General features: G+C 32.5%; 1 protein-coding gene across 1 annotated transcript in view; it reads right to left on the bottom strand.

The window, feature by feature from the left end:
* Positions 1-16,433: 16,433 nt before the first annotated feature.
* LOC139482735 (apoptosis inhibitor 5-like) overlaps positions 16,434-27,602 on the bottom strand; it is a 41,100-nt gene continuing 29,931 nt past the window's right edge. The window contains exons 12-13 of the mRNA XM_071266805.1: positions 20,115-20,239; positions 16,434-17,914 (exon numbers count right to left, since the gene is read on the bottom strand). Coding sequence (XP_071122906.1) covers positions 17,856-17,914; positions 20,115-20,239 — 184 coding nt within the window. The 3' untranslated portion in view covers positions 16,434-17,855. The remainder of the gene's footprint in view (positions 17,915-20,114; positions 20,240-27,602) is intronic.

Below are 27,602 nucleotides of genomic sequence, written 5' to 3'. Positions count from 1 at the left end.
TATACGCATATACACCTTACAGACAGACAAGCTATGCATGATATTTAAAAGTGCTAATTCACAAAGTAAACAGTTCACAGGAAGATATGTCATTTCGCACAGATACACTGTTTCGACTCCGAACCTATCTGTCTTTACCCTTAATCCTCAAAGGTGTATGTTGAGTAGTGGAACAGCAAATACTAACTTTCATTGGGCCGATGTTATATAGACATTCTGAGCCCATGCCAATTTTCCCCCGGGGGAAACTAGTATGAACCAATTCTTCCCTAGGGGAAATTTACGATAATTGCCATTCTTCTCCCACGAAAATTTGGTGATACGTATACATATAGTCATTTCCCCCCATGCCAATATTTTCCCCCGTAGTATTGGTTTTACTATATGTACACAAGTCTGAAAATTAAACCCAACAGAGTTAGAAAGATAGATAGATACTTTATTCTCTAAAACTAAATACAAGTTTACAGAGAAACATATAATATAAATACAAATACAATAGTTAAGGTAAACAAATACAGTAAGATATTTTAAAAGTACACAATTATGATAAACATAGTTTGTATAGTCTTTGAGTGCGCCTTGTCTTTTTGGTTTTTGTTTGCATTTGTTGTCAAACCATGGTTCAATCGATTTCCGTTTTTGCGCATTGTAGGTTATTTTATCAGATTTTTTTGGATTGTAAGTTCCAAACGTATGTTTTTTTGCGTTGAAAAATATATCAAAAATATCCTTTAGTTTACAGTATCATTAATATTATTCAGGTTAACATGGTCATCTGTTAGTAGATCCAAATTATTATCAATAGTTTCATTTTGGCAAGATCTAGAAAAGAGTTAGAATAAGATCACTGGCAAATATTTTTTGTCAAATTGCATTAACACAAGTCTGTCTACATGTTCATCAGTCTATGTGTCCAAAAGTTTGTCTTAATTTTCACCAGTCTTTTGAATAGTCCCCTAGTCTGTCTACATTTTCAACAGTCTGGTTAAGTGTTTACAAGTCTGTCTTTGTCCACTAGCTAGTCCGTTTACATTTTCACCGGTTTGTCTTGGTGTTTCATATTCTATCTACATGTGTATCATTTTTTCTCTTTGTTGAATAGTTATTAAGTATACAAGTATCTACATTTTTACCAGCCAGTTTACGTTTCCAACAGTCTGTGTATGTTCCCAACAGTCTGTCTATACCTGTCTACCAGTCAGTCTATATGTCTAACATACAGTGTATCCATCCGTCTGTCTATTTATTCATAAGTCTGTCTGTAATTGCATTTTGTTGTGTTATTTTGTCTGGTATTCCTAATCTTCATTATGCTAATATTTACACACATTCTTTTAACCTCAAAACTGACTAGGTGTTTACGCCATACACATACCCTAATGCTTTGAAACGCCAAAAAGTTTTCGTTGGGGTTTATTATAAGCCTAGGCATATTTTTAATATGTTTCGCCACACCTTGTAGAATAGTTTTTCTGACAAAAGTCTATTATGACGATTGATACAGCTGGGGCGTTCCATACTTACTCCTAAAGGTAAATGATGAGTGGCGGAGCAGCAAAGACCAATTTTCAAGCCGGCAATTGTTAAATGTCCCACCTCTGGTATTCAGGCACAACGCATTACCATAAAAGATTAGACCACCAAGGTAGCTGACATGCTGTTGACTGGAAAACCATGGCCATGAGGACCCCATAATAAACCGAAGTCATTAAAACAGTGACATATGGCATCAATAAGGACTACCCCCATTCTCCGTCAAATCATAATAAAGCCCTACTTGGATATACATATATATACAAAAAGATGATTCATGTACATATAATATAACAATAAGAATATATGATATAACACGAGACCAAATGTTATAGAAATTTACAACAATAGGTCATTGTACGGCATTGAACAATGAGCTAAATTCAAACGCAAAATCAGCTAGTAAGGACAGGAAATGAAAACTGTTATCTTCAATGCTCTTTGGCGTTTTACTTGTTAGGCTTTCTAGCTATTTTGATCTGAACGTCACTGATGAATCTTGTGTAGACGAAACAGAATGTGGGTCTGACGTATTAAATTATAATCCTGGTACTTCTGATAACTAATTGTACAATTTAAATGAAAACAATTATTTTATACAGCAACCCCAGAATTACAGGCCCATGACTAGGGACAGGCACATACATAATGCATGAGGCTTGGTTACATTACTTAAACATGTTGAAGGCGCAAACCCTCTCTCCAAATAGGGAAGAGTTGTAATCATAATGACCTAGCTTGAATCTATCATGCGGAATCGAAAAATAAAAAAATATTCCATTTATTTTGTTTGCCATCAAGTTACAATTGTGACAAATTTATCAATTATTACTGTCATGTTGAATAAATATCTGAAGATCAAGTTTACCAAATGGTTCCCCTTTTCAACCCAGTTGTTTACGCTACAATGTCTCTTGGTGTGTAACCGAATCAAACCCCCTCGGTATATACATATGTTCATTACTGGTGTAAGGAAATTTCACCAACGTTATGTCATGTTCTCCTATACAATAAATTGTCCTTTTTATCAATAATGCTATAACGTCACAATACAAGATGTTGTATAAATAGGAAAATGCATAGCGATCGACATATGTAATCGAAAATACACAAGATAGACATATATTATATATCTCTTATATATTGACTGTTGTACCCCTATTTTTGACATTTTTACTCTTTGAGTATGTTTGTTTTGTTCATGCATCGTTGACAATGTAATGGAATTTGATGCGACTGTCATACAAGTGAGAGGTTTAGCTAGCTATAAAACCAGGTTCAATCCACCATTTTCTACATTAAAAAATGCCTGTACCAAGTCAGGAATATGACAGTTGTTATCCATTCGTTTGATGTGCTTGGACTTTTGATTTTGCCTTTTGATTTTTGATTTTCCTTTTTGAATTTTCCTCGGAGTTCAGTATTTTTGTGTTTTTACTTTTTTGTATCAGAAATAAGAAGAAATAATATATTATTTCCAAAATCCTGGAAATCTTCACAGTGCTTATGGATTTAATAAATACCTACTTTGTTTTAGATTGTAGCCTTACATAAAAACGTTACGTACATTTACTGATAAATTACAAATTACAATTGAGAATTAATGTCACAATAAAAAAATAAGATCTGCATTAAAGTATGTCACATGCATCTATCTAGTTTACAGTGAGCATGGACTATTGTCAAATTGCTCCAGACATTTGATGAAGTTAAACGAAACATTGGTTCGATCTCCGATTTTACAGATGTGAATTTAATCATGGATGCATTTCGGTTACTCGGAATTACAGAATCATGGATTGTTTGGGATTGAGTCAAGCCCATTTTTCTAAGATTCAATATGAATTCAAAATATGTTTATCTGATTTAGTTTCTTAACTAATGCTCTTTAGACTAAGAGCATTCATTTTAAATTCTTGATTTTTTAATCTCACCTACGTACATCCTTAAATAGCGGATGAATAGTTTATATTTTCTTAAACTAAATGTCCTCTCACATGTAACATTAAAGTCTTGTAGATTTTATAGTTCTAGGATAAATATGATTTTTTCTACTTGTAAACGATGATCAATATTTAATTAATTAAAGAGATTGTACATCTTTTACTGCAAGTAGTAGACTTTTCAAACCAGTCCCCACTGGAAAATATGATAAAGAGAAAATATTTTTTCTTAATCTTTCCTTTGCAAACAATGGTCTCGATGGTGTCTAATGGTAATAACATTCATCATAAATTAGTTCAATCGAAAATACCTCCTTATTTCAAAGATCAGTATGTACCAATCATTTCTTATACCTATACCAAACCTATTTTGCAACTAAAATTTTCAATAAAAAACACGTTTTGCAGGATCTCAATACTGACGACTTCAAGTCTAAACCTCCCGATTGCACTCGAAAGGTCCGAAATATCGTGAGCCTAAATCCAACAATTGGAAATACAACTTTAAAGTTTTGATGGATTCAGTCGAGGATTATGCCAGTCAATGGGCTAAGCGCGAGAAGGAAGACGTAGACACTCTTTACGCATGGATAAAGACAGTGAGGTTTTTGATACAAATCGGAATTAAGAAACTGAATGGGTCTATCAATGCCCATGCTACGTCAATCTTTGCAAAACACTTATCCTACCTCCATGACAAATACGTTGTTGTTCCCGCAGATAAAGCCCCAAACAACATCGTTTTTGTGTGTGAAACACACTACATTAACTGCTTGATAAACGAATTAGGTATTGACACTTCACTTGGAAACTCAAAATATACCCTCACGACAATTACCAAAGAGGAAATCCTGGATAATCATAGATCTGTTCTATGTTCCTTTGGAATTTCAACCAAAGATGAAGAACTGGATCGTCCATCAATGTATTGGATACCTAAACTAGATAAGTGTCCTTACAAACAATGGTATATTGCTGGGTCATCCAAGTGCTCCACCTCTTACGTGAATCAGATGTGGATACTTAAAAATTCCAAAGATCTTTTAGAGTACAAACAATCTAACTCTCTTTCGTCTTGCAATAGTATTAAAACTTTGACTCTTCTATACTTTACACACGTATTCCACATTCCAAACTAAAAGACAAATTGAAAGAGTTGGTATTACTTTGCTTCTTAAAAAAGAATGTCCAACGTAGATACAAGTATCTTGTCTTAGGAAGTGATAAATCCTACTTTGTAAAGAATCACTCTGAATCAAACAAAAAATTCTCTGAAACAGACATTATCAAGTTACTTGATTGATAAACAATATATTTGTTACGTTCGGAGGACGTGTTTTTCAACAGGAACTTCTTAGGAAGAAAGATAAGAAGTTAGAAATATCCTTTAACTCTACTTTCCGCTATATAGATTACGTTCTTTCACTAAATAATTCAAAATTTGACGACTATGTTGAATGCATCTATCCCATCGAACTAGATATAAAGGATACAACAGATACGGTTAAGTCGGCCTCATATCTTGACCTACATCTAGAAATTGACAATGAGGATCGGTTGAAAACAAAACTTTACGACAAAAGAGATGATTTCAGCTTTCCAATTGTGAACTTTCCATTTCTAAGTAGCTACATTCCAGCAGCACCTGCATACGGGGTATATATCTCCCAATGGATACGATATTCCCGTGCTTGCATTTCCTATCATAAATTTCCTTGATAGAAGGTTTCTGCTCTCAAGGAAGCTATTAAATTGTGAAGTTGAAATCATCCCTTCGTAAATTTTACGGACGCCATCACGATTTGGTTGACCATTATGGATTAACCGTGTCACAAATGATATCGGATATGTTCATTATGTCGTAACTATAATTCCCTTCCCTTTCATGAATGTGACCTATCGAATTATACTATTAACCGTAACATATGTTATAACATAAGCAACACGACGGATGTCACATGTGGAGCAGGATCTGCTTACCCGTCCGGAGTATCTGAGATCACCAATAGTTTTTGGTGGGGTTAGTGTTGCTTATTCTTTAGTTTTCTATGTTGTGTCATGTGTTCTATTGTTTTTGTCTGCTTGTCTTCTTTCATTTTTAGCCAGGCGTCAGTTTATTTTCAATTTATGAGTTTGACTGTCCCTTTGGTATTTTTTGTCTCTCTTTTACTGTAATCGTCAATCTGGCAATCGAAGAGGAACAAATGATACAAGAGGGGCAGTCAAACGCAGAGATAAAATGGCCAGTCAGTCATTGTGATGTACCTTATCTTGTTATATATTAGTTCAGAATATCAAAAATACGATGACTTTCCGTGTAAAACGTGCGATTACTTTTCATAAAAATAAAAGACGAGCCTTGTTTCACATAAACTTGGAATAAACTGCGAAAGTAAACGCCCGTTTACTCTTTAAAAAATTGGAAGACGCGCCGTTTTCGCGTTAACGCAGAGGTAAACGCGAAGGTAAATGTCCGTTTACTATGTATGTCTACTGAAATTTCGGAGTTAACGCAGATTTAACGCCGCGTTTACATGAAGTGCACGCGAGTATACGCCGCGTTAATTTTTTCTGACCGTCTTCATGTAATACTGTGTCTGCACCCAACTGTATGACTGGGTCTTCATTATTCCTAAATCGTCGATGTGAAAACGCTCAAGTGACTTTCAATGTTCCGAACGAGATACTCCCCTTTGTTAACTAGAACGTTGATTTCACTTTTAATAAGCAAAATGAGCTGCTGTTTCTCTTCCCTTACGATTTTTTTTTTTTTATTTTTTGTAGTTTAATTGTTTCTGTTTTAAGGACTATCTAATAACCGTTTAGCTTTTTCCCTATACGTAGTCGAACGATGGGTTTGCAGAGCAAAATTGTTCATTTGCATGAATAATTATGACATAAAGATAGAAACTTAAAACAACAACAACGGTCAGCCAAATAAAAGCTACCCAACATGACGGAAATTGAAAATTGATCCCTTATAGGAGTTACTGTCGTTCATATTTATGTTTTTACTCGTTTTGATTTACAGAAACTGATAGACAGAAACTTCAATCGCAAAAATGTTTAGCACAATAAGAGCTACAAATTGACAGATGAGAAGTATACTGTTCAATCTCCTAATTTCACAGCATACGTCAATGTTTTACATACAGAATTATTTAACAATGTTATATCTCATACATGAATATGTTACTATATTTTATCAGTATGATGTCTTATATCTTTGGTATCCTTATTTTCAGTATTAAACTGTTCTAATATCAAAACATGGTTTCATTTTCTAGCAAGAGATATTTTGAAACTTGCACATTATGAAATTCGATATTCCTTCTGATAGAAAACACTTTAAGAAGAATGCATTTCATTATCAAATGGACATGCAATACTTTTATACTAAAAAAACAGTTGAAAGTAACAACGTTTTGGAAAAAGAAGTAGAGATACATCACTATAATCTTAACAAAATAATCTAAGATTATTTACACAAAGTATTAAAATAAACACAAAAGTAGTAGCGCAGTAATAACTTTTTAATCGGACTTACCAACATTATAATCAAATAGTTAATTTCACATCAGGTATATGGAGAAACTTGGATGGGACTGTCGTACAATCCACAATTTTCTACATTTGAAAATGCCTGTACTAAGTCAGGAATATGACAGTTGTTGTCCATTCGTTTGATATGTGTTATCTTTTGATTTTGCCATTTGATTAGGGACTTACCGTTTTGAATTTTCCTCGGAGTTCAGTATTTTTGTGATTTTACTTTTGACGTTGCTCAGTGCTTAAACTTCCAGTCATTGTAAGTGTGCAGTGGTAAAAACGAATGGACAACGACTGTCATATTCCTGACTTGTTATAATATGTAGAAATTGATTAAACCTGGTTTTATAGTGCTCTCACTTGTATGACAGTCGCATCAAATTCCATATATATACAACGATGCGTGAACCTAACAGACATAATAGATAAAATAGTTAACGTATGGGTACATTTTTATATTCTTGCGTTTCCCTTTTGCTTATGTACCTTCTTTATATGCCTAATTGTGTTTCTGTGTTACATGTTTGTTTATTTGTTTCTTTTTAGTAAAAGTGATTTTGATTATAGCACAATGTTTACTGCTTATTCTTGCATTTTACCTATTATATAAATGGTGGGCTATCATTGTAAATGACACAACTCTCCACAAGATAAACACAGAAATAAACAAATATAGGTCATCGTACAGCCTTCAACAATGAGAAAAGCCCATACCCCATAGTAAGCTTTAAAAGGTCCAGAAATGACAAATGTAAAACAATTCAAACAAGAAAACTGACGGCCTAAATTATGTACAAAAATAAACGAAAAATAAATAAGTCACATATCAACAAACGAGAACCACTGAATGACAAGCTCTTGATTTGGCACAGACACATACATACTAAGTGTGGAGGTGTTAAACATGTTAGCAGGATCCCAACCCTCCCCCTAACATGGGACAGTGGTGTAACATTAAAACATAAGAACAAACTATAAAAATCAGTTGACAAAGGCTTAACTCCATTATCAAAAAAAGACTCATCAGTGACGCTCGAAACAAAAAATGTGAGTGGACGTGGCCTGGAACTTGTAAATCCCAACAACAAAAAGATCATAGGTACTAATCTGAATACTCGCAGTTATTGGCAGCTAGTTTAAAGTAATTGACAACTAATAAAAAAATCATGCATCTAAGACCTAATTATAAATCAGTACACATCCAAAATCCAATGGATTTAGTGTATAAAAGACGTCAAAAACAGTTATAGGAAAACATGTTTGCTATGGATCACACTTCGTTGTCAATATACTGGAACTAAATCCGACTGTAATACAAGAGTGAGGTTTAGCTACATATAAAACCAGGTTTCATCTACTATTTTCTACTTTGAAAAATGCCTCACTTAAGTCAGGTATATGACAGCCATTCGTTTGATGTGTTTGAGCATCCAGCTTTGTCTTTTGATTACGGATTTTCTGTTTTATTTTTCCTAAGAGATTGGTATTTTTTTGTTATTTAACTTTTGATTTATCTCATTCCCTCCATTTGTATTTGGATAAAATGGTGTATATTTTATTTTATTCTAGTTCTTTTTCTATGTTTGACATTTCCTTGTCCTATCACAATGTCATTTAATAATTTTTGTTCTGCTCTAATATAAGAAAAATTTGTAAGGGTTCCACGGAACCCAGTGTCTCGCCTACTTTTGCTGTAAATTGCAGGATCAACAAAAATGAGGGAAAAAATCAATAAAAATATTCCGCTTGATACCATGTTTGGATTGTAGGAAGCTTCTGTCCAAGTTTGGTAAAAAATCCTGGATAGTTTATGAATCTAATAAATGTTTTGAAAACTTTAACTGCAGACTGGATGTAATGTTAACTGGAAGAAAAAGTAAGTCCATTAATAAGTAAAATACAGATACACAGGTACAAAATATTAACAAATTTTTCTTCTAGATACTAGCATTTGATCATAAACAAGCTCTTGTCTTAGTTTGGTACAAATAAAAAATAGTATAAGAAAGTTTTTAACCACAGAGTTAATGTGTTGTTTCCTGGCAGAAAAGAAGTCCATTTAAAGTAAAATATGGAAAAAATGGATTTGTCATTTTACAAAATTTACTTCTGGATACTATCTTATGATCATAAACAAGCTTCTGTCCAAGTTTGGTACAAACCAGGGATAGTTTAAGAAAGTTATTAAAATTTTAAAAACTACAACCACAGAGTGAATATTTGTGGACGCCGCCGACGACGATGACACCGACGACGACGGAATGTAGGATCGCGTAGTCTCGCTTTTTCGACTAAACAAAAATCAACGAACTTAACATGGCTGTATTTGTCAAATGCAGATATTTTAACAACCTGGCTCCTACTAAATCTTCCAAATCTAGAATATTTTAACCCCAGTGGACATAGACTTAAGTTTGTTGTAATTGACAATTGTCATAAGTTGACCACTTTGTATTATTCCTTAGAAACGATTACTCCGCTAACTGTACTCTACATTGTACACCACTCTACTTTATAGATACATTAGATTTATGTGGAATTCTTCATTCAATAGAAAAAATATACTCAATACTGACAGAGTACTATTCACCTCAGTTATCTATTCACTTAAGTTTACGACGTGGCAACGATGAAGATCAAATCCATGAGTTTGTTCATTTTAATAACACATATTTGGACTTGAATGTGTAATAAGAACGACATCAGAGACAATTTTTTTTGAAAACATTGATGACATACAAATTACAGTAATCATGTTTCAACAGAAGAACTTGTGTTACAAACGTAACAAGATACAGATAAGAATACTACTGCTATTGTTAAAGACGAACCATGCCAAACAAATCAAAATGAAAATATAATGTATAGACACAAATGAAAATATACAGGACTGGTAAAAACAACTAAAATCAGAAAAAGAACTACCAAGAAATGAATAAATGATTCTGCAAAGAATGTTCTTTTTCAAGGACAAAAGTAGCTTTTGCATTAAACGGGATCATATCAACTTATTTCCAAGAGTTGGATCTTATAATTGTACAGCTAATTCATTTAGTAAATACTTAGAACCAACGTTGTATCTTTCAACAATGTATTCGCTGTATTCAGAAAAGAAATGTCAGTCCAAGTACATTAAAGGTGAGTAAAGTCATTTCTATCGAAGAATTTTTAATATAATATTCATCTTAGAACTTAACATTTTTTTAAAAAGACAGGTGTGACCAATGCGAAGAGAATGAATCCAGTTATTCTACCGGGTTGAGAATAAGTGACCAAAACAAGCATTTTTCTTGTTTCGTGACAATAAAATTCGGAATAGAAATTGAGAATGTGTTTAAAGAGACAACAAGCCGACCATAGAGCAGACAACAGCCGAAGGCCATCAATGGGTCATCAATGCAGCGAGAAACTCCTGCATCAGGAGGTGTCCTATCGCTGGCCCCTAACAAATATGTATACCAGTTCAATGATAACGAACGTCATACTAAACTCCGAATCATACAAAAAAAAACTGTAATTTAGAATAAAACAAGACTAACAAAGGCCAGAGGCTCTTGACCTGGGACAGGTGCAAAAAAGTTGGAGGTGGGGGGGGGGGGGGGGGGGGGGGGGATTTTTAAATGTTTTTGATATCTCAGCCCTCCTCCTATACCTCTAGTCAATTTAGAAAAACAAACGCATAACAATACGCACAGTTAAACTCAGAAGTCAGAGTCCGATGTCAGAATAGGAAATAAAAGAAAATATACAAAATGACAATAATACATAAATAACAACAGATTTCTAGCAGTTACTGACATGCAAGCTCCAGACCTCAATTAAACTGACGAAGGAGATGTCTTCATCATATATGAATATCAGGCAAAATCCCTCTTGTTAGGTGCTTAGTTTTATACCATCATAAAATATATGAGAAGTAGTTATCAAAGGTACCAGGATTATAATTTAATTCGTCAGACGTGCGTTTCGTCTACATAAGACTCATTAGTGCATGACGCTCAGATCAAAATAGTTTTAAAGCCAAACAAGTACAAAGTTGAAGAGCATTGAGGACCATAGGGTTCTATAAAATGCTGAATCTAATCGTGTATTAATATTTTTGACAACGTTTTTCAATTTATCAAATTGAGGTCCAAAGGTTCTAATGTTAGACTGTTATTTAAAAAAAATGAATTATTGGGGTGCTTTGGTGAGCCAAGTTTAAGTGTATTTTAATTTTCATAGAGAGCACCGTTTACAAATTGGTCCACATTAAGGGGGAGGGGGGATTAAAACGTATTTGTTTGAATAAAAAAACTGCTGAATGTCAACATGTATTTGGATTCGACTTTGAGCCCCAGTTTTCAAGTTGGTTCAGAGTCCAAAAGTAAACTGCTTGATTTCAACACGCACTTATCGTATAAGGGTTCTTTGATATGCAGAATCAAACTGTGTATTACGATTTTTGATTTCAGCCTCTCTTATCAAATTGATTTACATTGAAATCCAAAAGGAATACAAAATTAAAATTTGTGTGATTTCATAAAAAAAAATCATGTATTTATATCTTTGATATTTGACAACTTTAATTCGGTGTCAGCACTTTTGTGGAGTCCAATATGTATTCACATTCAAAACTCAGAACTTCAATGTTGTGTTAAAAAGAATTGGGTATAAAGGAGCTCTCAGGTAATCCCACATACAAAGACATCATTTGACAAGGATGAGATTTTAGCAAATCATAAGTCCTTCATGGCTTTAATAATCATTACATTGAACACCAAATCGGCGGACTTACCTTGTTTGTATAGGATACCAAAGCTTCAAAAAATTCCGTACAAACAACGGTTTATTGCTGGCTCATCTTCATGTTCCACTAAAGAATTGTCCATTAGATTTACTTTAATTCAGTCCGGAGTGAAAGAGGGTCTTCGGAAATACTGTGAAACTGTCAACTCAAGTAGTGGCATTAACCATATGTGGATTCTTAAAAATTCTAAAGAACTTCTAGACAATTTTAAATCTTGGTCTCTTTCTGAAATTAGTTCTATCAAAACTTTGGATTTTTCAACCCTGTATACTACCATTCCCCATGTGAAATTGAAAAATCGCCTAAAAGAAATAATCCACAATGCCTTTCAACATAAAAATGATAGCATACGCTATAAATTTATTACTTTGGGATTTCATATGGCATATTTCGTAAATAGTAACAAACAAAAAGGTAAAACATGCTACACAGAAGAACAAGTGGTCAGTATGCTTGAGCTTCTTATGACAACATATTTGTTGAGTTTTGGGGTAGACTTTTCCAACAATTGTCGGCATTCCTATGGAAACAAACTGTGCACCTCTTCTTATTTTCATATGAATCGGAGTTCCTCCAGACACTTGTCAAAAACAAGAAGATCAAAGAAGCCAGATTATTTAATTTCACTTTCAGATATATTGATGATGTTCTTTCCATAAACAATCCGAACTTTTCTGATTGGGTCCATTAATATATCCCCCAGAACTAGAAATTAAAGAAACAACAGACACGGCTTCCTCCGCCTCATTTCTCGAATTTGACTTGCACAGTCATCTCAGTACCAGAATCTATGACAAACGAAACGATTTTAATTTTGAAATTATAAATTTCCCCCACCTTAGTAACAATATATCAACTTCACCTGCATATGGGATATATATTTCCCAACTTATTCGATATTCAAGAGCTTGCAGCTCCTACTCAGACGTTGTAAAACGTCATCAGTGTCTGAGTAGAAAGTTGATGAACCAGGGGTATGTCAAAGAACGTCTCGTCCTTTTTCTAAAAAAGTTCATCGGAAGGTACCAAGACCTTGTGGATAAAATTCCGTATAAACTTCACAAATAATACACGATGGTCTTGATGTATAGATTCTGCGTACTGATGTTGTTTATCATCTTAAAAACGTGTTGTATTGTTCTTTCATTTGTCTTTGTTCTATTATTAATATTACTTATACTGTTAAATTGTTTTATGATATCCGTTTGATGTGGCTCGGTACTTATACATCTCGTCAATGTGTTTGTATTGTCTTTCATTATTTTGTGGTGTGTTTTGTATATGCGACTTTTTGTATTTCTTTGGTTCTTATAATGTGACTCTGTACTTTAAAAGATCCTGTCAGTATGATATTGTTCTATTATGAATTACAAAATACGTTGAACCGCAAACGTCAAAATCATTCAATCACGTAGTGGAATTAATTATTTGTGGATTCTTATAAATTATATATAACTTTTTGACTATTTAAAATCTCGGTCTATTTCTGAAATTTATTCTTACATACTTTTGATTTTTTAACCCTGTATGCTAACATTGCCTATGTAAATTTTAAAATTGTTTGTATGTACATTGAATGACAAATCTATGTCACATATAAAATTTTCTGACTTCAGACACACAATGAATGTGTTTGTAGATGTTTTTGTGTTCTGTTAAATTGTTACACGATGATGACTGCTGTACCCATATTTTGACCATTTTATTTATTGTGTCGGTTTAGTTAACGCATCATTGTAAACATAACGGAATTTGATGAGACTGTCATCAAAGTGAGAGGGTAAGTGCTACAAAACCAGGTTTAATCCACCATTTTCTACATTTGAAAATGCCTGTACCAAGTGAGGAATATGACAGTTCTTGTCCATTCGTTTTTGATGCATTTTGTTATTTGATTTTGCCATGTCATTATGGACTTTCCGAATTGATTTTCCTCTAAGTTCAGTATTTTTGTGATTTTACTTTTTTTTTAACAATTTGATCAGTCAACCCTTTTAGTTGATTTTTCTAGCTTTATTTTATGTTGGGTGTTATACCCCTTCATATGTAATTATGGTTTGCCATTAACAACTAGATTTAACATTTTGAATATGTCCCTCCCAAGTCAGTAGCCTGTAATTCAGGGGTTGTCGTTTTTAAGCTGTATATAATATTTTTCTTTCTTTTTTTTTGTAATTTTGAACATAAATCAGGCAGTTATTTTTCTCGTTTAAATTGATTATATTTTGTCATGTCAGGGCCTTTTTATAGCTTGCTTTCTGGTATGGGTCTTGCTCATTGTTAAAGGATGTATGCTGACATTTGGATGTCTATCAATTGGTCACTTGTGGAAAGTTATCTCCTTGGCAGTTATTCCATATCTTTATGTTCTGCTTCACATGTTTAGAAATATTATAAAAATGTGAATCGTGAAAATATATTTTGAAAAAAATCAATGAAATTTCAGAGGTATTGCTGTCTTGTTAAATACTGTCGTCAGTATAGAAAATAATGATATTGTTTAATGTACATTTTCTACATACTGTATTGACATTATATATTCTCTCCTTAAAGATATTAACTATTTTTCAAATTGATTGATTTATTCTCTTTAACCTAATATACATATTTACAACCAAAAATCCACAAGTTTTAAGTACAACATATATACCCAACAATGATTACATATATACAATGTACAGTTGAATGGTTTGTTTCCATATTTGTTCATTGAAATAAAGATTGATTTCAAGATCATAGTGATACTTTCACGATTTTATCTGTTTTATTAATTTCATAAAAAGAGGAACCCTTTAGAAAAAGTAAAATTACTCTACAGTTAAGTGTCAACTGAAATGTATTACTAATCACATTAATAACTTACGTATGGCACAAAGACAATAAAAATTCTAAAACATAGCCCGTTAGAATTATTTAAAAACAATATTTGAGAGTGCAAATAGCCATTTGCATTGACCTGTAGCCAAAAGATCTAAAAAAAAAAGATATAGCTCCTTTTCCCTAAAAATTGCATGTATATGACACATTAAAGTTTAATTATTTAAAAATAGACTTATAGCTATTTTTATTTTGAAAGTATAATGCACATGATATGTGTTTAAATAAATTGTTTATCTATATAAAATGTAGTCTACATTCTGGTTTTTATTTTAAGGAATTAGGTTTACATGTAAATAACTGCACATGTCTAAAGCCATAATAAACCTGGTAAATCAAAACAAAATTTCAGATCGTATCATAATACACAAAAACAAATATAAAGTTATGCACAATATTTGTAAATGAGATATCAACCCTACCGTTATTGTTATACATTAAAAAAGGAAGAAATATATCTAAAAGACAAACAACAAAAGACTAATACCTTCACAATATGCCATGCTCTAATTTGTCTTGGCAAGTTGTGGTGGGAAAAAGCAAACAAAGATCCACATCTCACCAATAACTTCTTTTTACAACTCATCATTTTACATTTTTGATGGGCATTTTTATTTAAAGAGACTGCAATTAAATTATTTGTTCTTTAAATGGTATCCTAAGTCTGTTATCGATAGAATTGTGAAATTACAAACAATACAAAAAGAAATGCAAAAATGAAATGCAACAAATAATCAATTACAAATGTTAACATATTACTAGTATATTGTGAGGGACATCAGTAATCTTGAATACTGAACACCAATATAAATACAACACATGATAACTATCCAATAATGCTCTCTTTATGAATGTTAATACGATGTAGCTCTTTTAAAGCATAAATAAATATTATGACAGTCGTGTATCATTTTTTCAGTTTAAAAATTTCCTTTAGGTTTTTAACAAACTGCAGTACTTGCTAAGGACATATTTTTTTATTCAGAAACTGTATCAGTTTATTTCACAAACTGATCCACACTTAAATAGATTGAATGTTGATTGTTGCTATTTTTAGACATTATATATATATTTATATATATGTATATGTATATTTGCTAACTTGCACAATTCTTTTTTTGCAACCTTTGCAGTATGAATGAAATTTATCGACCTTAGTTCAACTTCAATTGTGTTTTTTTAAGAATGTGCAATTTCTCAATAATGAACTCCAAACTAAAAAAAAAGGCATAACAATTTTGAGTCTATTTAAAAATTCTGCTACTATATATATATATATATATATATATTAGCTTACAACTTCCCATTGTGCAAATTTGATTTGATTTGCAATCAACATAAAAAAATTGCCAAAAAAACATTGATTGTAATAGCTTTTCTGATACTTTAAAGGTATTGCATTATCAATTTTTATGATCAATACGATACATCATGTCCATTGTAGAGGGTTGACACAGGGGTTATCTTTATGTATTGCCCTCTCCCACCGTGGTTAGGTGGTTACAATGAAACCCACAAGAACTGTAGTGTATTCATAATTCAATTATCTCCATTTACACATGCTACAGCACAGAGACTTCTAAAAATTTAGTTGGGATGGAAGGTTCAGTTTAAAAAATATCATTATTTGATATGGATGTTTCTAATTATGTCCCCAAATCTTTTAAAACCATAAACTTATGAATCCACTTTCCAAAATATGAAGTTAAACTTGTGTGACATACAAAGATAAAAAAGAAAAGTATTAATTATTTTATTCAAAATTAACAATAAAATGAACAACAGCTTCTAAAAATGTGTGATTTCTAAACTTATTTCAAATACAATTATCAACTGTTTTCAAAACTTGATCTCTTTTCTATAACATTATGTACAAAGACGCAAAAAAATAATGAAATAAGAAATCAAACTATGTTCAATCTATGAAGCAAATGCAATAACTTTCTCCAGACCGCTTTTCACAACGTCTTCTTCCTTTTCAAAGGGAGGTAATTCCATCATTATCTGGCTGCAGTTGTTATCTCACCACAAATCAATCATTGTTTGTTAGGGTTAAACTTACCTCCAAATAAATAAAAATCCTATCAGACATGCCTTGTAACTACTTTACCTTAAATCAGCCATCTCCACTGGAAACAATGTTATGTCATCGTACCCTATAATTCAGGGGGATCAGTCATTTCCATTAAATTACTGTGGGTAGCTCCACTCAAATGTAACTTCAAGACTCAATATTTAAGATAAAAGATAATGAAATGACCAATCGGTTCTCACTCATTTTGTGCCACTGTTTGAAAGTAGAAATGTCGTTGGTAGCCCACAAGATTCTGCTCCTTTTTGGAATTTTAACCCTTTTGAGCCCCTCCAACTATTGACAATTTGCCATGACAGAACTGGTCATTTGTAATGATCTCCAGTCGAATTTCGTAAAAAGGTTATTATTTTGAGCAAAGATATAAAGATAAGTATTAACCCTTAATATTTTACTATACATCTCACAAACAGTCATATAATGAGAGGGGGAAAAATCTATCAAATATTTAACATGATAAACAAAGTTATGGAAAATTGGGCTCTCGTTTTTCTTCAATCAAGACTTCAACCCTTTATCTAACAATACTGTCTTCTCTAATTTCAATATAAATCTTAAATCCAGTTGTTTATCACCTTTTCTCAATAACAATAGACAATATTTTAAGGATGCTGAAAGCTGTAAATTCAGAATTTATTGCGTACATTGATCATTGCAATTTGTCATTTCATACTAATTTTTGTGATATTGAGAAAAATCCTGTTTAATTCATATATTGTTTTTAAAATGTGATATCAAATTACTGAGATTATTACCCAGGTGAAATTTTTCACAATAATAAAAACATCGTAATAATTTCTGAATTTACAGTGATTTACTTCAATCAGTTAACATACCTTTTTTAAATAAAAGAATAGCTGGCAAACAGACATCTATCACTCTAACTGGAATGTCTTTGCACATCTATAGAATACATACCTCATTTATCCATCTCAATTATGAAGAAACTCCTATGTTTAGTTCATGTTTTACTAAAAAGTTTATTTCCTGAACAAAGAATATTTTGAATAATGTCATTAAAAAATATGAAATGTAAGAATTTAAAAACAATGATTGATTTATGGTCCTGTTAGTATCTTCTTCCACGGAATCCACGTCCACGTCCTCTACCTCGTCCACGACCTTGACCTGAAAAAACATTAAAGCTATGTCTGTAAATTACCATTGTAAAACATCATAAAAGAATGTAACTCTAATATCTCCAGCATTGCACATATGTTATCCATCATTAAGCTGCCATATCTACATACAAAGTATCTGTATACATTATTGTAATAGATACTTTAGTTGGATGCAGTCTGCTACTAGTCCTTAGAAACCATATACTGTAAATGCAGAAATTATTGCAAGGTTTTTATTATTGCGAAATGGAACGTAAAGCAATATTTAAAACTCGCATTTTGAAATATTTTATATGAATTCAACAGGATTTTTCTCAAAATCGTAAAAATTAAAATCACATTTAAGTCTTAAATAAATGCATTTGGTGTATTTACTGTCTTCTGATTGGTTAAAAGTATAACTGTTATTTTTAATGTTGTCAATTTTCATGGAGACACGCCCACTCTGACGTTGTATATTCATACGCCAACATGTCACGGTGTACATTGTTATCATTAAATTAATTTTTTACTCTTCACAAGCAGATTATGTAAAATGTGAAGAGACAACAATTTATTTTATGGTTCAATAAATTCAAAATAAATTATTGTCATTCATTATAAATAAATAAAAAAAATAATTTCAAAAATAAGGCTCAAAGATCTATTTATATTATTTATATTAGCGATTCAATAAAGTAAAATAAATAATAGCCATTAGCTATATATATATAGCCATTCATTGAATGACAAAATCGTAATAATAAATGCACGCAATAATTTCTGAATTTACAACTTAAAACAGATAATATTAAAGGACCTGAAGCCTCGTTTGATGTGGCTCTACTTTACAGTGAATGCTTCTTGACTGATCTGATCAAACTCAACAAAACTTTCACAGTGCTCTAGCTAGAAATCAAAAGGGGCAGGGTGCCAGTGGAGGGCAGGGCACTTTTTATGATAAGAAAAGGCAATGCTCATTTTTTTGTCTACGTTTCTGTGTGTATCACGAGTTAACGAATCTCTTTTTTTTTTTTACTGTATATGTTGCTTTTTTAAAATAAATATGCTTTTCAACTATAGTCTTTATGTCATTGTTTGTGTAGTTATGAATGATATAGGACATCTTCATCAACATATTGTTTTTACAGTTTAACTTCACTCTACCCATTATCAAAGAATATGTGGGATTTTTTTCTATATAGGAATTGTAGCTTTTAATGCATCATATGATGTGAAACCGAGAGCATTACTAATTTAACAATGTTTAGAACATGGATTGCTAAAAGTATAATTATCAAGTAGAAATTGCAATATATATTTTTAATATATTCAAAGACAGTTAATATCTTTAAGGTAACATTATTATGTTATTATATATTCAATTGGTAATTTATTCCTTTTTTTTATACTAGATAATATTTTAAGAGCACAAATTTGTAATAAGCTAAAACAGGGGAAGTAACTCCAAAATCAATTTCCACCACGTTTGGGTTAATTTAAAACTGTGCTTGTCGCTAACAAGTTGAGATGGAAGGCATTTCTGTAAAGGCATAGTTTTATTTTGATGACTTAAATTCAATTCTAAAGTCATGAAAGTCTTCAATTATATACGCTCTTCCATTGTGACTTGGAGATCGAAAATGCCGACCCAAGCTAAACACACTCACTGACACATTCATCAAAAGTATGACAAAAAGATACATTGTCCTAATTAAATTACCTAGTTATTAACACCTTTGAAGTCTTTATCATTGTAATTGAGTGTAATGACATGATCTTGGAGATCAGAAATCGATGAAACAAAATTTTACCAAAACGGCACAAGATAATTATGTTTTACCAAAACGGCACAAGATAATTATGGAAAAAGACGTCAGGGCAGAAGGGCGCGGATGAAGGCACCCAGGGCGCGGCTGAGGGCACCCAGGTCGCGGCGCCCTTCTATTTTGGGCTAGCGAGACCACTGTTTCATATCCTGACATGTGAATTTTTCAGTGAAAATTCATTTATATTTGTGGGAACCAATTAGGGAAAAATTGTATTTTCTTGGTTTTTCTAAAGTCTGCTACATACAAGTCTATGGAAAATTTGTTCTTCGCTAAACATTTAAATTTGAGGTTCACATCTAACCACAATTCCACAAAAATTGGTAACTCCATGAAAAATAAAGAATTCATAGTAAAAACTGTTTTGGCTATTTTACAGAACTGTCTCTTCAATGTTACCTGCTTCATATGTGCCAGCTCGTTCACTGAACTTTCCACCAGGGGGTGAATATAACGTCACATCTTTTCTGGAATATTTCTTAGCACTGGAGCCATTGGAATCCAAAGATGTGCTTCGTTTTTGACTGAAAATAAAAAGAAGATACATAGCAATTTTACTACTTTGTCTTGACTTCTACATGAGACAAAAACTTGGTCTGGACCAGCGTCCCTGCATGTAATTGAATAAGGTTATATGTATACTGGAGCATAACACAATTGTTTCCTTTCACTGATGCCATGAAAAAATCTTCTTGTACTACAAGAGTTGTAAAATTTCAAACTACTGTAGAAATATTAATTTTCGTGGGGTTAAAACTTCGTGGTTTTGTCTGTTTATAAAATGTCATGGGGATTTAATTTCTTGCTTTCCAGTAAATGGAAGTGATACTATGTGTAGGTTAAATTGTTGAGGAGGTTTTAACCCTTTCACCGATTGCTGCCCAGACAGAAGTTACTCTGAGATGATGGCTTCCCTGGCTACTATTACTCAAGTGGGAGATCTTCATAATAAATGTCAATAAAAACTTGTTTGAAGTTATTTGTGTATTTATTTCATTCACTAACACCATGTTCACAGTTTTGTTCATGTTTTGATAATTTTTTCTTCATAAAATGTTCAAATTTTCAAATTTTCAGCATTTTTTAGGTGAAATTCTCAAAATTCCGCATTTTGACCCCAAATCGTAATTTTTTTAACCCAAAACGGCAAAATTTTGAAAAATTTTATGAGGATGTACAAATTCCTCACACTGAACGATGTCCATTCCAAGTGTTTTGTACATAAAACGACATTTTATGTGTAAAAAGTATACTAGTTTGGCTTCAATTCTTCCATATTCTTTTAAAAAAAAATGTTCCCTTATTTCAAATTCTTGTAAATTCCGTAAATTTCCTCTGATTTTGACACGATTTTCAACAAACGGAAGCGCCATGTTTACACTTTCATCCGGGTATTCATCAAAGAAAGATAACTCATGTTTGCACTGTTTAAAGAGGGAAATATAAAAGAGGTATTCCGATCCCGGTAAAACGGGACTCATCGTCAGCTGTCTGAAGCGTGAATCCCGGTAAACCGGGACTCATCGGGGAAAGGGTTAATTTCATGGATATATTCTTTCCACAAAATAAACGAAATTAAATCCTCCACAAACAAGAGTGCACACGCTGAAATGTCTCGCCTTCTATACTAATCATTCATATTATGTTGATAGTCCTAAGTAAAAAGCTAAGCTTTATAACAACTGTACCATAAACTTAACATTAACCAAGATAACTAAACAAAGACCAATGAACCTTGAAAATGAGGTCAAGGTCAGATGAACCATGCCAGGCAGACATGTACAGCTAACAATGCTTCTATACAACATATATAGTTGACCTATTACTTATAGTTTAAGAAAAATAGACCAAAACACAAAAACTTAACACTGTGCAATGAACCGTGAAAATGAGGTCATGGTCAAATAAAACCTGCGTGACTGACATAAAGATCATTAAATATTTCTATACACCAAATATAGTTGACCTATGGCATATAGTATTAGATAAAAAGACCAAAACTCAAAAACTTAACTTTGACCACTGAACCATGAAAATGAGGTCAAGGTCACATGACATCTGCCCGCTAGACATGTACACCTTACAATCATTCCATACAACAAATATAGTAGACCTATTGCATATAGTATGAGAACAGCAGACCAAAACACAAAAATTTAACTATAACCACTGAACCATGAAAATGAGGTCAAGGTCAGATGACACCTGCCAGTTGGACATGTACACCTTACAGTCCTTCCATACACCGAATATACTAGCCCTATTGCTTGTAGTATCTGAGATATGGACTTGACCACCAAAACTTAACCTTGTTCACTGATCCATGAAATGAGGTCGAGGTCAAGTGAAAACTGTCTGACAGACATGAGGACCTTGCAAGGTACGCACATATCAAATATAGTTATCCTATTACTTATAATAAGAGCAGTCAGAGCTCAGACATAAATAAGTCTGAATCTGCTTTTGACTCATAGAGGTCTAAATTTGTAAGTTTTAGGATTTGTCTCCCTTTAATGTAAGACAAAATACGACTTGAATAAGTCCAATATTGTTAAACAAGAAATAATTGACCAGAATCAAAAAGTTGCAAATATCGACTCCTACAAGTCGATGAGTGTTCAAAATTGGTTAACTTCAAGACCCACGCATATTTATAAGGAGGTCATGCATCTAAATCAAATAATGACAACATTGAAAGCCAATACTTTGTCTTCTATAGAAAAATATGAATGAGAGTCTAAAAAATCGGAGATAATGTTAATTAACCATACAATGCAACCACCTGGAATCACACTTAATGAGGTAAAACATCTGTGTTTAGTAAGGATGTCCACTTAGATAATTAAATATAGATAGCTCAAGTCCTTGTGAACTCTCATACAGGTTTTTGCTGTCATAGGTGGTGTAGTTTGGCCACAAAGTAACATTAAGTTTTTTCACCAACATAAATAGACCCAAACAAGTCTGTCATTTTCTGACTTAGATAAGTCTAAAATTGAAACTACATTTTTATAATAAATACATGTTTTGACTTATTTAAGTCAAAAACAAAAATCGACTTGTTTATGTCTGAGCTCTGACTGAAGAGAGAATTCAACATTACAAAAAATTTGAACTTTTTTTTCAAGTGGTCACTGAACCATGAAAATGAGGTCAAGGACATTGGACATGTGACTGACGGAAACTTCGTAACATGAGGCATCTATATACAAAGTATGAAGCATCCAGGTCTTCCACCTTCTAAAATATAAAGCTTTTAAGAAGTAAGCTAACGCCGCCGCCGTAGCCGCCGCCGGATCACTATCCCTATGTCGAGCTTTCTGCAACAAAAGTTGCAGGCTCGACAAAAATGTCTGCTTTTACAAGCTTTTGTAAGCCCTAACCCTACCTACCCAGTGTTTTTTTTTTATCAGATAGGCATGGAAACTAAAAAACATATGATGCTTTAATTTCTCTTTAAACAGGTCTAATACAAATACTGTGAATTCGTTAATATTAGTTGGATACTAATTTTAGTGGATTTTGTGGGTACAGGGGAACTTTGAAAATAAATGAATACAAATTTTCTATAGGAATTTAAGCAGACTTTGCCAAAACCACTAATATGCAAGTTTTACTCAATCCTCGAAAAATTAGTACCCACAAAAAATAAAGGAATTCACAGTAAACAAAAAACAAATTTGTGGTAGTCCATCAAGCATAAAGCTGGTATAAAACTAACAGGGTATCATCTTGACATGAATTGGGCCATTCCAGTTAATATCTGCTAAAGGGGGATGGATGGTCTTTTCTGAGGGGTGTGAAATTTATACATCTTATGGGTGAATTTTTTGGGTTTTTCATCTGACACGTACACTTATACGCAAAAACCTTCTGAGGGTCTTGCAGCAGTAAATAATTAAAACAAGAGGCTCTCAAGAGCCTGAATCGCTCACCTGAATTTTTTTGGTTTAATCTCTCATCAATGATTATTTTGGCTTTTCAATTTATTTAAATGTTCTTTGAATCGTCCTATTTTCTTCAAAAGCAAAAAAAAATCATTTTCTCCTATGTTCTATTTTAGCCATTAAGGAGCTATGTTTCTTGACATACAAGGAAATGAAATATAAAATTTATACTAGATACTCTGAAACTCTGAAACTCATTTAGCCTAAGTTTGGCTGAAATTGATACAGCAGTTTCATAAGAGAAGATTTTTTAAAGTAAGTCAACATGATGAACAAATTGTGAAAAAAGTCTTTAAAGGGCAATAACTCCTAAAGAGGTCAATTGACAATTTTGGTCATATAAACATATTTGTAGATCTTACTTTGCTGATCTTTTTTGCTGTTTACAGTTTATCTTTATCTATAATAATATTCAAGATAATGACCAAAAACTGCAAAATTTCCTTAAAATTACCAATTAAGTGGCAGCAACCCAACAATGGTTTGTTTGATTCATCTGAAAATTTCAGGGCTGATAGATCTTGACCTAATGAACATTTTTACTCCATGTCAGATTTGCTCTAAATGCTTTCGTTTTTGAGATATAAGCCAAAAACTGCATTTGACCCCTATGTTCTATTTTAAGTAACGGCGGCCATGTTTTTTGACGGATCAAAAATCAAAGCACATACTTTCATTGACTATATAACCATGACAATACTTACCACTAAATGTTTCATTGACTATATAATCATGACAACACTTACCACTAAAGGTTTCAATGACTATATAATCATGACAACACTTACCACTAAAGGTTTCAATGACTATATAATCATGACAACACCTACCACTAAAGGTTTCAATGACTATACAACCGTGACAACACTTACCACTAAAGGTTTGAATGACTATATAATCATGACAGCACTTACCACTAAAGGTTTCCATTACTTTATAACCATGACAACACTTACCACTAAAGGTTTCCATTACTTTATAACCATGACAATACTTACTACTAAAGGTTTCCATTACTTTATAACCATGACAATACTTACCACTAAATGTTTCATTGACTATATAATCATGACAACACTTACCACTAAAGGTTTCCATTACTTTATAACCATGACAACACTTACCACTAAATGTTTCAATGACTATATAATCATGACAACACTTACCACTAAAGGTTTCAATAAATATATAATCATGACAACACTTACCACTAAAGGTTTCCATTACTTTATAACCATGACAATACTTACCACTAAATGTTGCCATGACTATATAATCATGACAACACTTACCACTAAATGTTTCAATGACTATATAATCATGACAACACTTACCACTAAAGGTTTCAATAAATATATAATCATGACAACACTTACCACTAAAGGTTTCAATGACTATATAATCATGACAACACTTACCACTACCGGTTTCAATGACTATATAATCATGACAACACTTACCACTAAAGGTTTCAATGACTATATAATCATGACAACACTTACCACTAAAGGTTTCAATAAATATATAATCATGACAACACTTACCACTAAAGGTTTCCATTACTTTATAACCATGACAACACTTACCACTAAAGGTTTCCATTACTTTATAACCATGACAACACTTACCACTAAGGTTTTCATGACTATATAATCATGACAACACTTACCACTAAAGGTTTCCATTACTTTATAACCGTGACAACACTTACCACTAAAGGTTTCAATGACTATATAATCATGACAACACTTACCACTAAAGGTTTCCATTACTTTATAACCATGACAACACTTACCACTAAGGTTTTCATGACTATATAACCATGACAACACTTACCACTAAGGTTTTCATGACTATATAATCATGACAACACTTACCACTAAAGGTTTCAATGACTATATAATCATGACAACACTTACCACGAAAGGTTTCATTGACTATATAATCATGACAACACTTACCACTAAAGGTTTCAATAAATATATAATCATGACAACACTTACCACTAAAGGTTTCCATTACTTTATAACCATGACAATACTTACCACTAAATGTTTCATTGACTATATAATCATGACAACACTTACCACTAAATGTTGCCATGACTATATAATCATGACAACACCTACCACTAAAGGTTTCAATATATGACTATATAATCATGACAACACCTACCACTAAAGGTTTCAATGACTATATAACCAAGATAACACTAACAACTAAAGGTTTCAATGACTATATAATCACGACAACACTTACCACTAAATGTTGCCATGACTATATAATCATGACAACACTTACCACTAAAGGTTTCCATGACTATATAATCATGACAACACTTACCACTAAAGGTTTCAATGACTATATAATCATGACAACACTTACCACTAAAGGTTTCAATGACTATATAACCAAGATAACACTAACAACTAAAGGTTTCAATGACTATATAATCACGACAACACTTACCACTAAATGTTGCCATGACTATATAATCATGACAACACTTACCACTAAAGGTTTCCATGACTATATAATCATGACAACACTTACCACTAAAGGTTTCAATGACTATATAATCATGACAACACTTACCACTAAAGGTTTCAATGACTATATAACCATGACAACACTAACAACTAAAGGTTTCAATGACTATATAATCATGAAAACACTTACCACTAAATGTTGCCATGACTATATAATCATGACAACACTTACCACTTAATGTTGCCATGACTATATAATCATGATAATCTAAGGAACAATCATGCTAAGTTTTAACCAAATCCATTCAGTAGTTTCAGAGGAGAAGATTTTTTAAAGTTAGCAAATATGATGAACAAATTGTGAAAAATTGTCATTAAAAGACAATAACCCCTTAAGGGGTCAATTGACAATTTTGGTCATATTAACTTATTTGTAGATCTTACTTTGCTGATCTTTTTTGCTGTTTACAGTTTATCTTTATCTATAATAATATTCAAGATAATGACCAAAAACTGCAAAATTTCCTTAAAATTACCAATTAAGTGGCAGCAACCCAACAATGGTTTGTTTGATTCATCTGAAAATTTCAGGGCTGATAGATCTTGACCTAATGAACATTTTTACCCCTGTCAGATTTGCTCTAAATGCTTTCGTTTTTGAGATATAAGCCAAAAACTGCATTTGACCCCTATGTTCTATTTTAAGTAACGGCGGCCATGTTTTTTGACAGATCAAAAATCGAAGCGCACATTTTGTGCAGGATATACTAAGGAACAATCATGTTAAGTTTCATTCAAATCCATTCAGTAGTTTCAGAGGAGAAGATGTTTGAAAAATTGTTAACGACGACAGACGACGACGACGACGGACGCCAAGTGATGAGAAAAGCTCACATGGCCTTTTAGGCCAGGTGAGCTAAAAAATTACATCATAGGGGTTACAAAAATGCCTATGTCAGATCTTAGGGGTGCTTTGGAATGTAGATAGTTTCGTATCATGCATTATCTGGTATTGTATTTAAAATTCTGATAGATACAATACTTGAGTAAAAAATTCTGAAAGGTCATCAGGGGCGTAGCTGCCGTTAGGCACTTTAGGCACGTGCCTACACATAATTTTTTCACAAATATTTTTTTTATTGAAAAAAAATAACAAACAACGTTATCTGTAGATGAAAGCCGGGGAAGTTGTCAAAACTCTCTAATTATCGAATGTCATGTGTACACTAGTCTCTCGTCCTTAGTGAATGGAATATTGGATAGAAGTGAATGTTTTTACGATTTTACCTTATATTATAGAAACTATAAACTATACTTTGGTTCAGATCATTTCACTTCTATCAGCAAAAACTTGAATGAACCTCAACTTAGAGAAATGCGTTTTTTAATTAGTTGTTGTAAGTTTTCAACTAGCTTTCCACTTTGTCTTCACCCGATTTAACAATGTTGGT

The sequence above is a fragment of the Mytilus edulis genome, chromosome 7 (assembly GCF_963676685.1).
Source record: "Mytilus edulis chromosome 7, xbMytEdul2.2, whole genome shotgun sequence".
NCBI classification, from domain to species: domain Eukaryota; kingdom Metazoa; phylum Mollusca; class Bivalvia; order Mytilida; family Mytilidae; genus Mytilus; species Mytilus edulis.
Note: the sequence above shows the minus strand (reverse complement) of the source record. Positions and strands in the feature narration are given on the sequence as shown.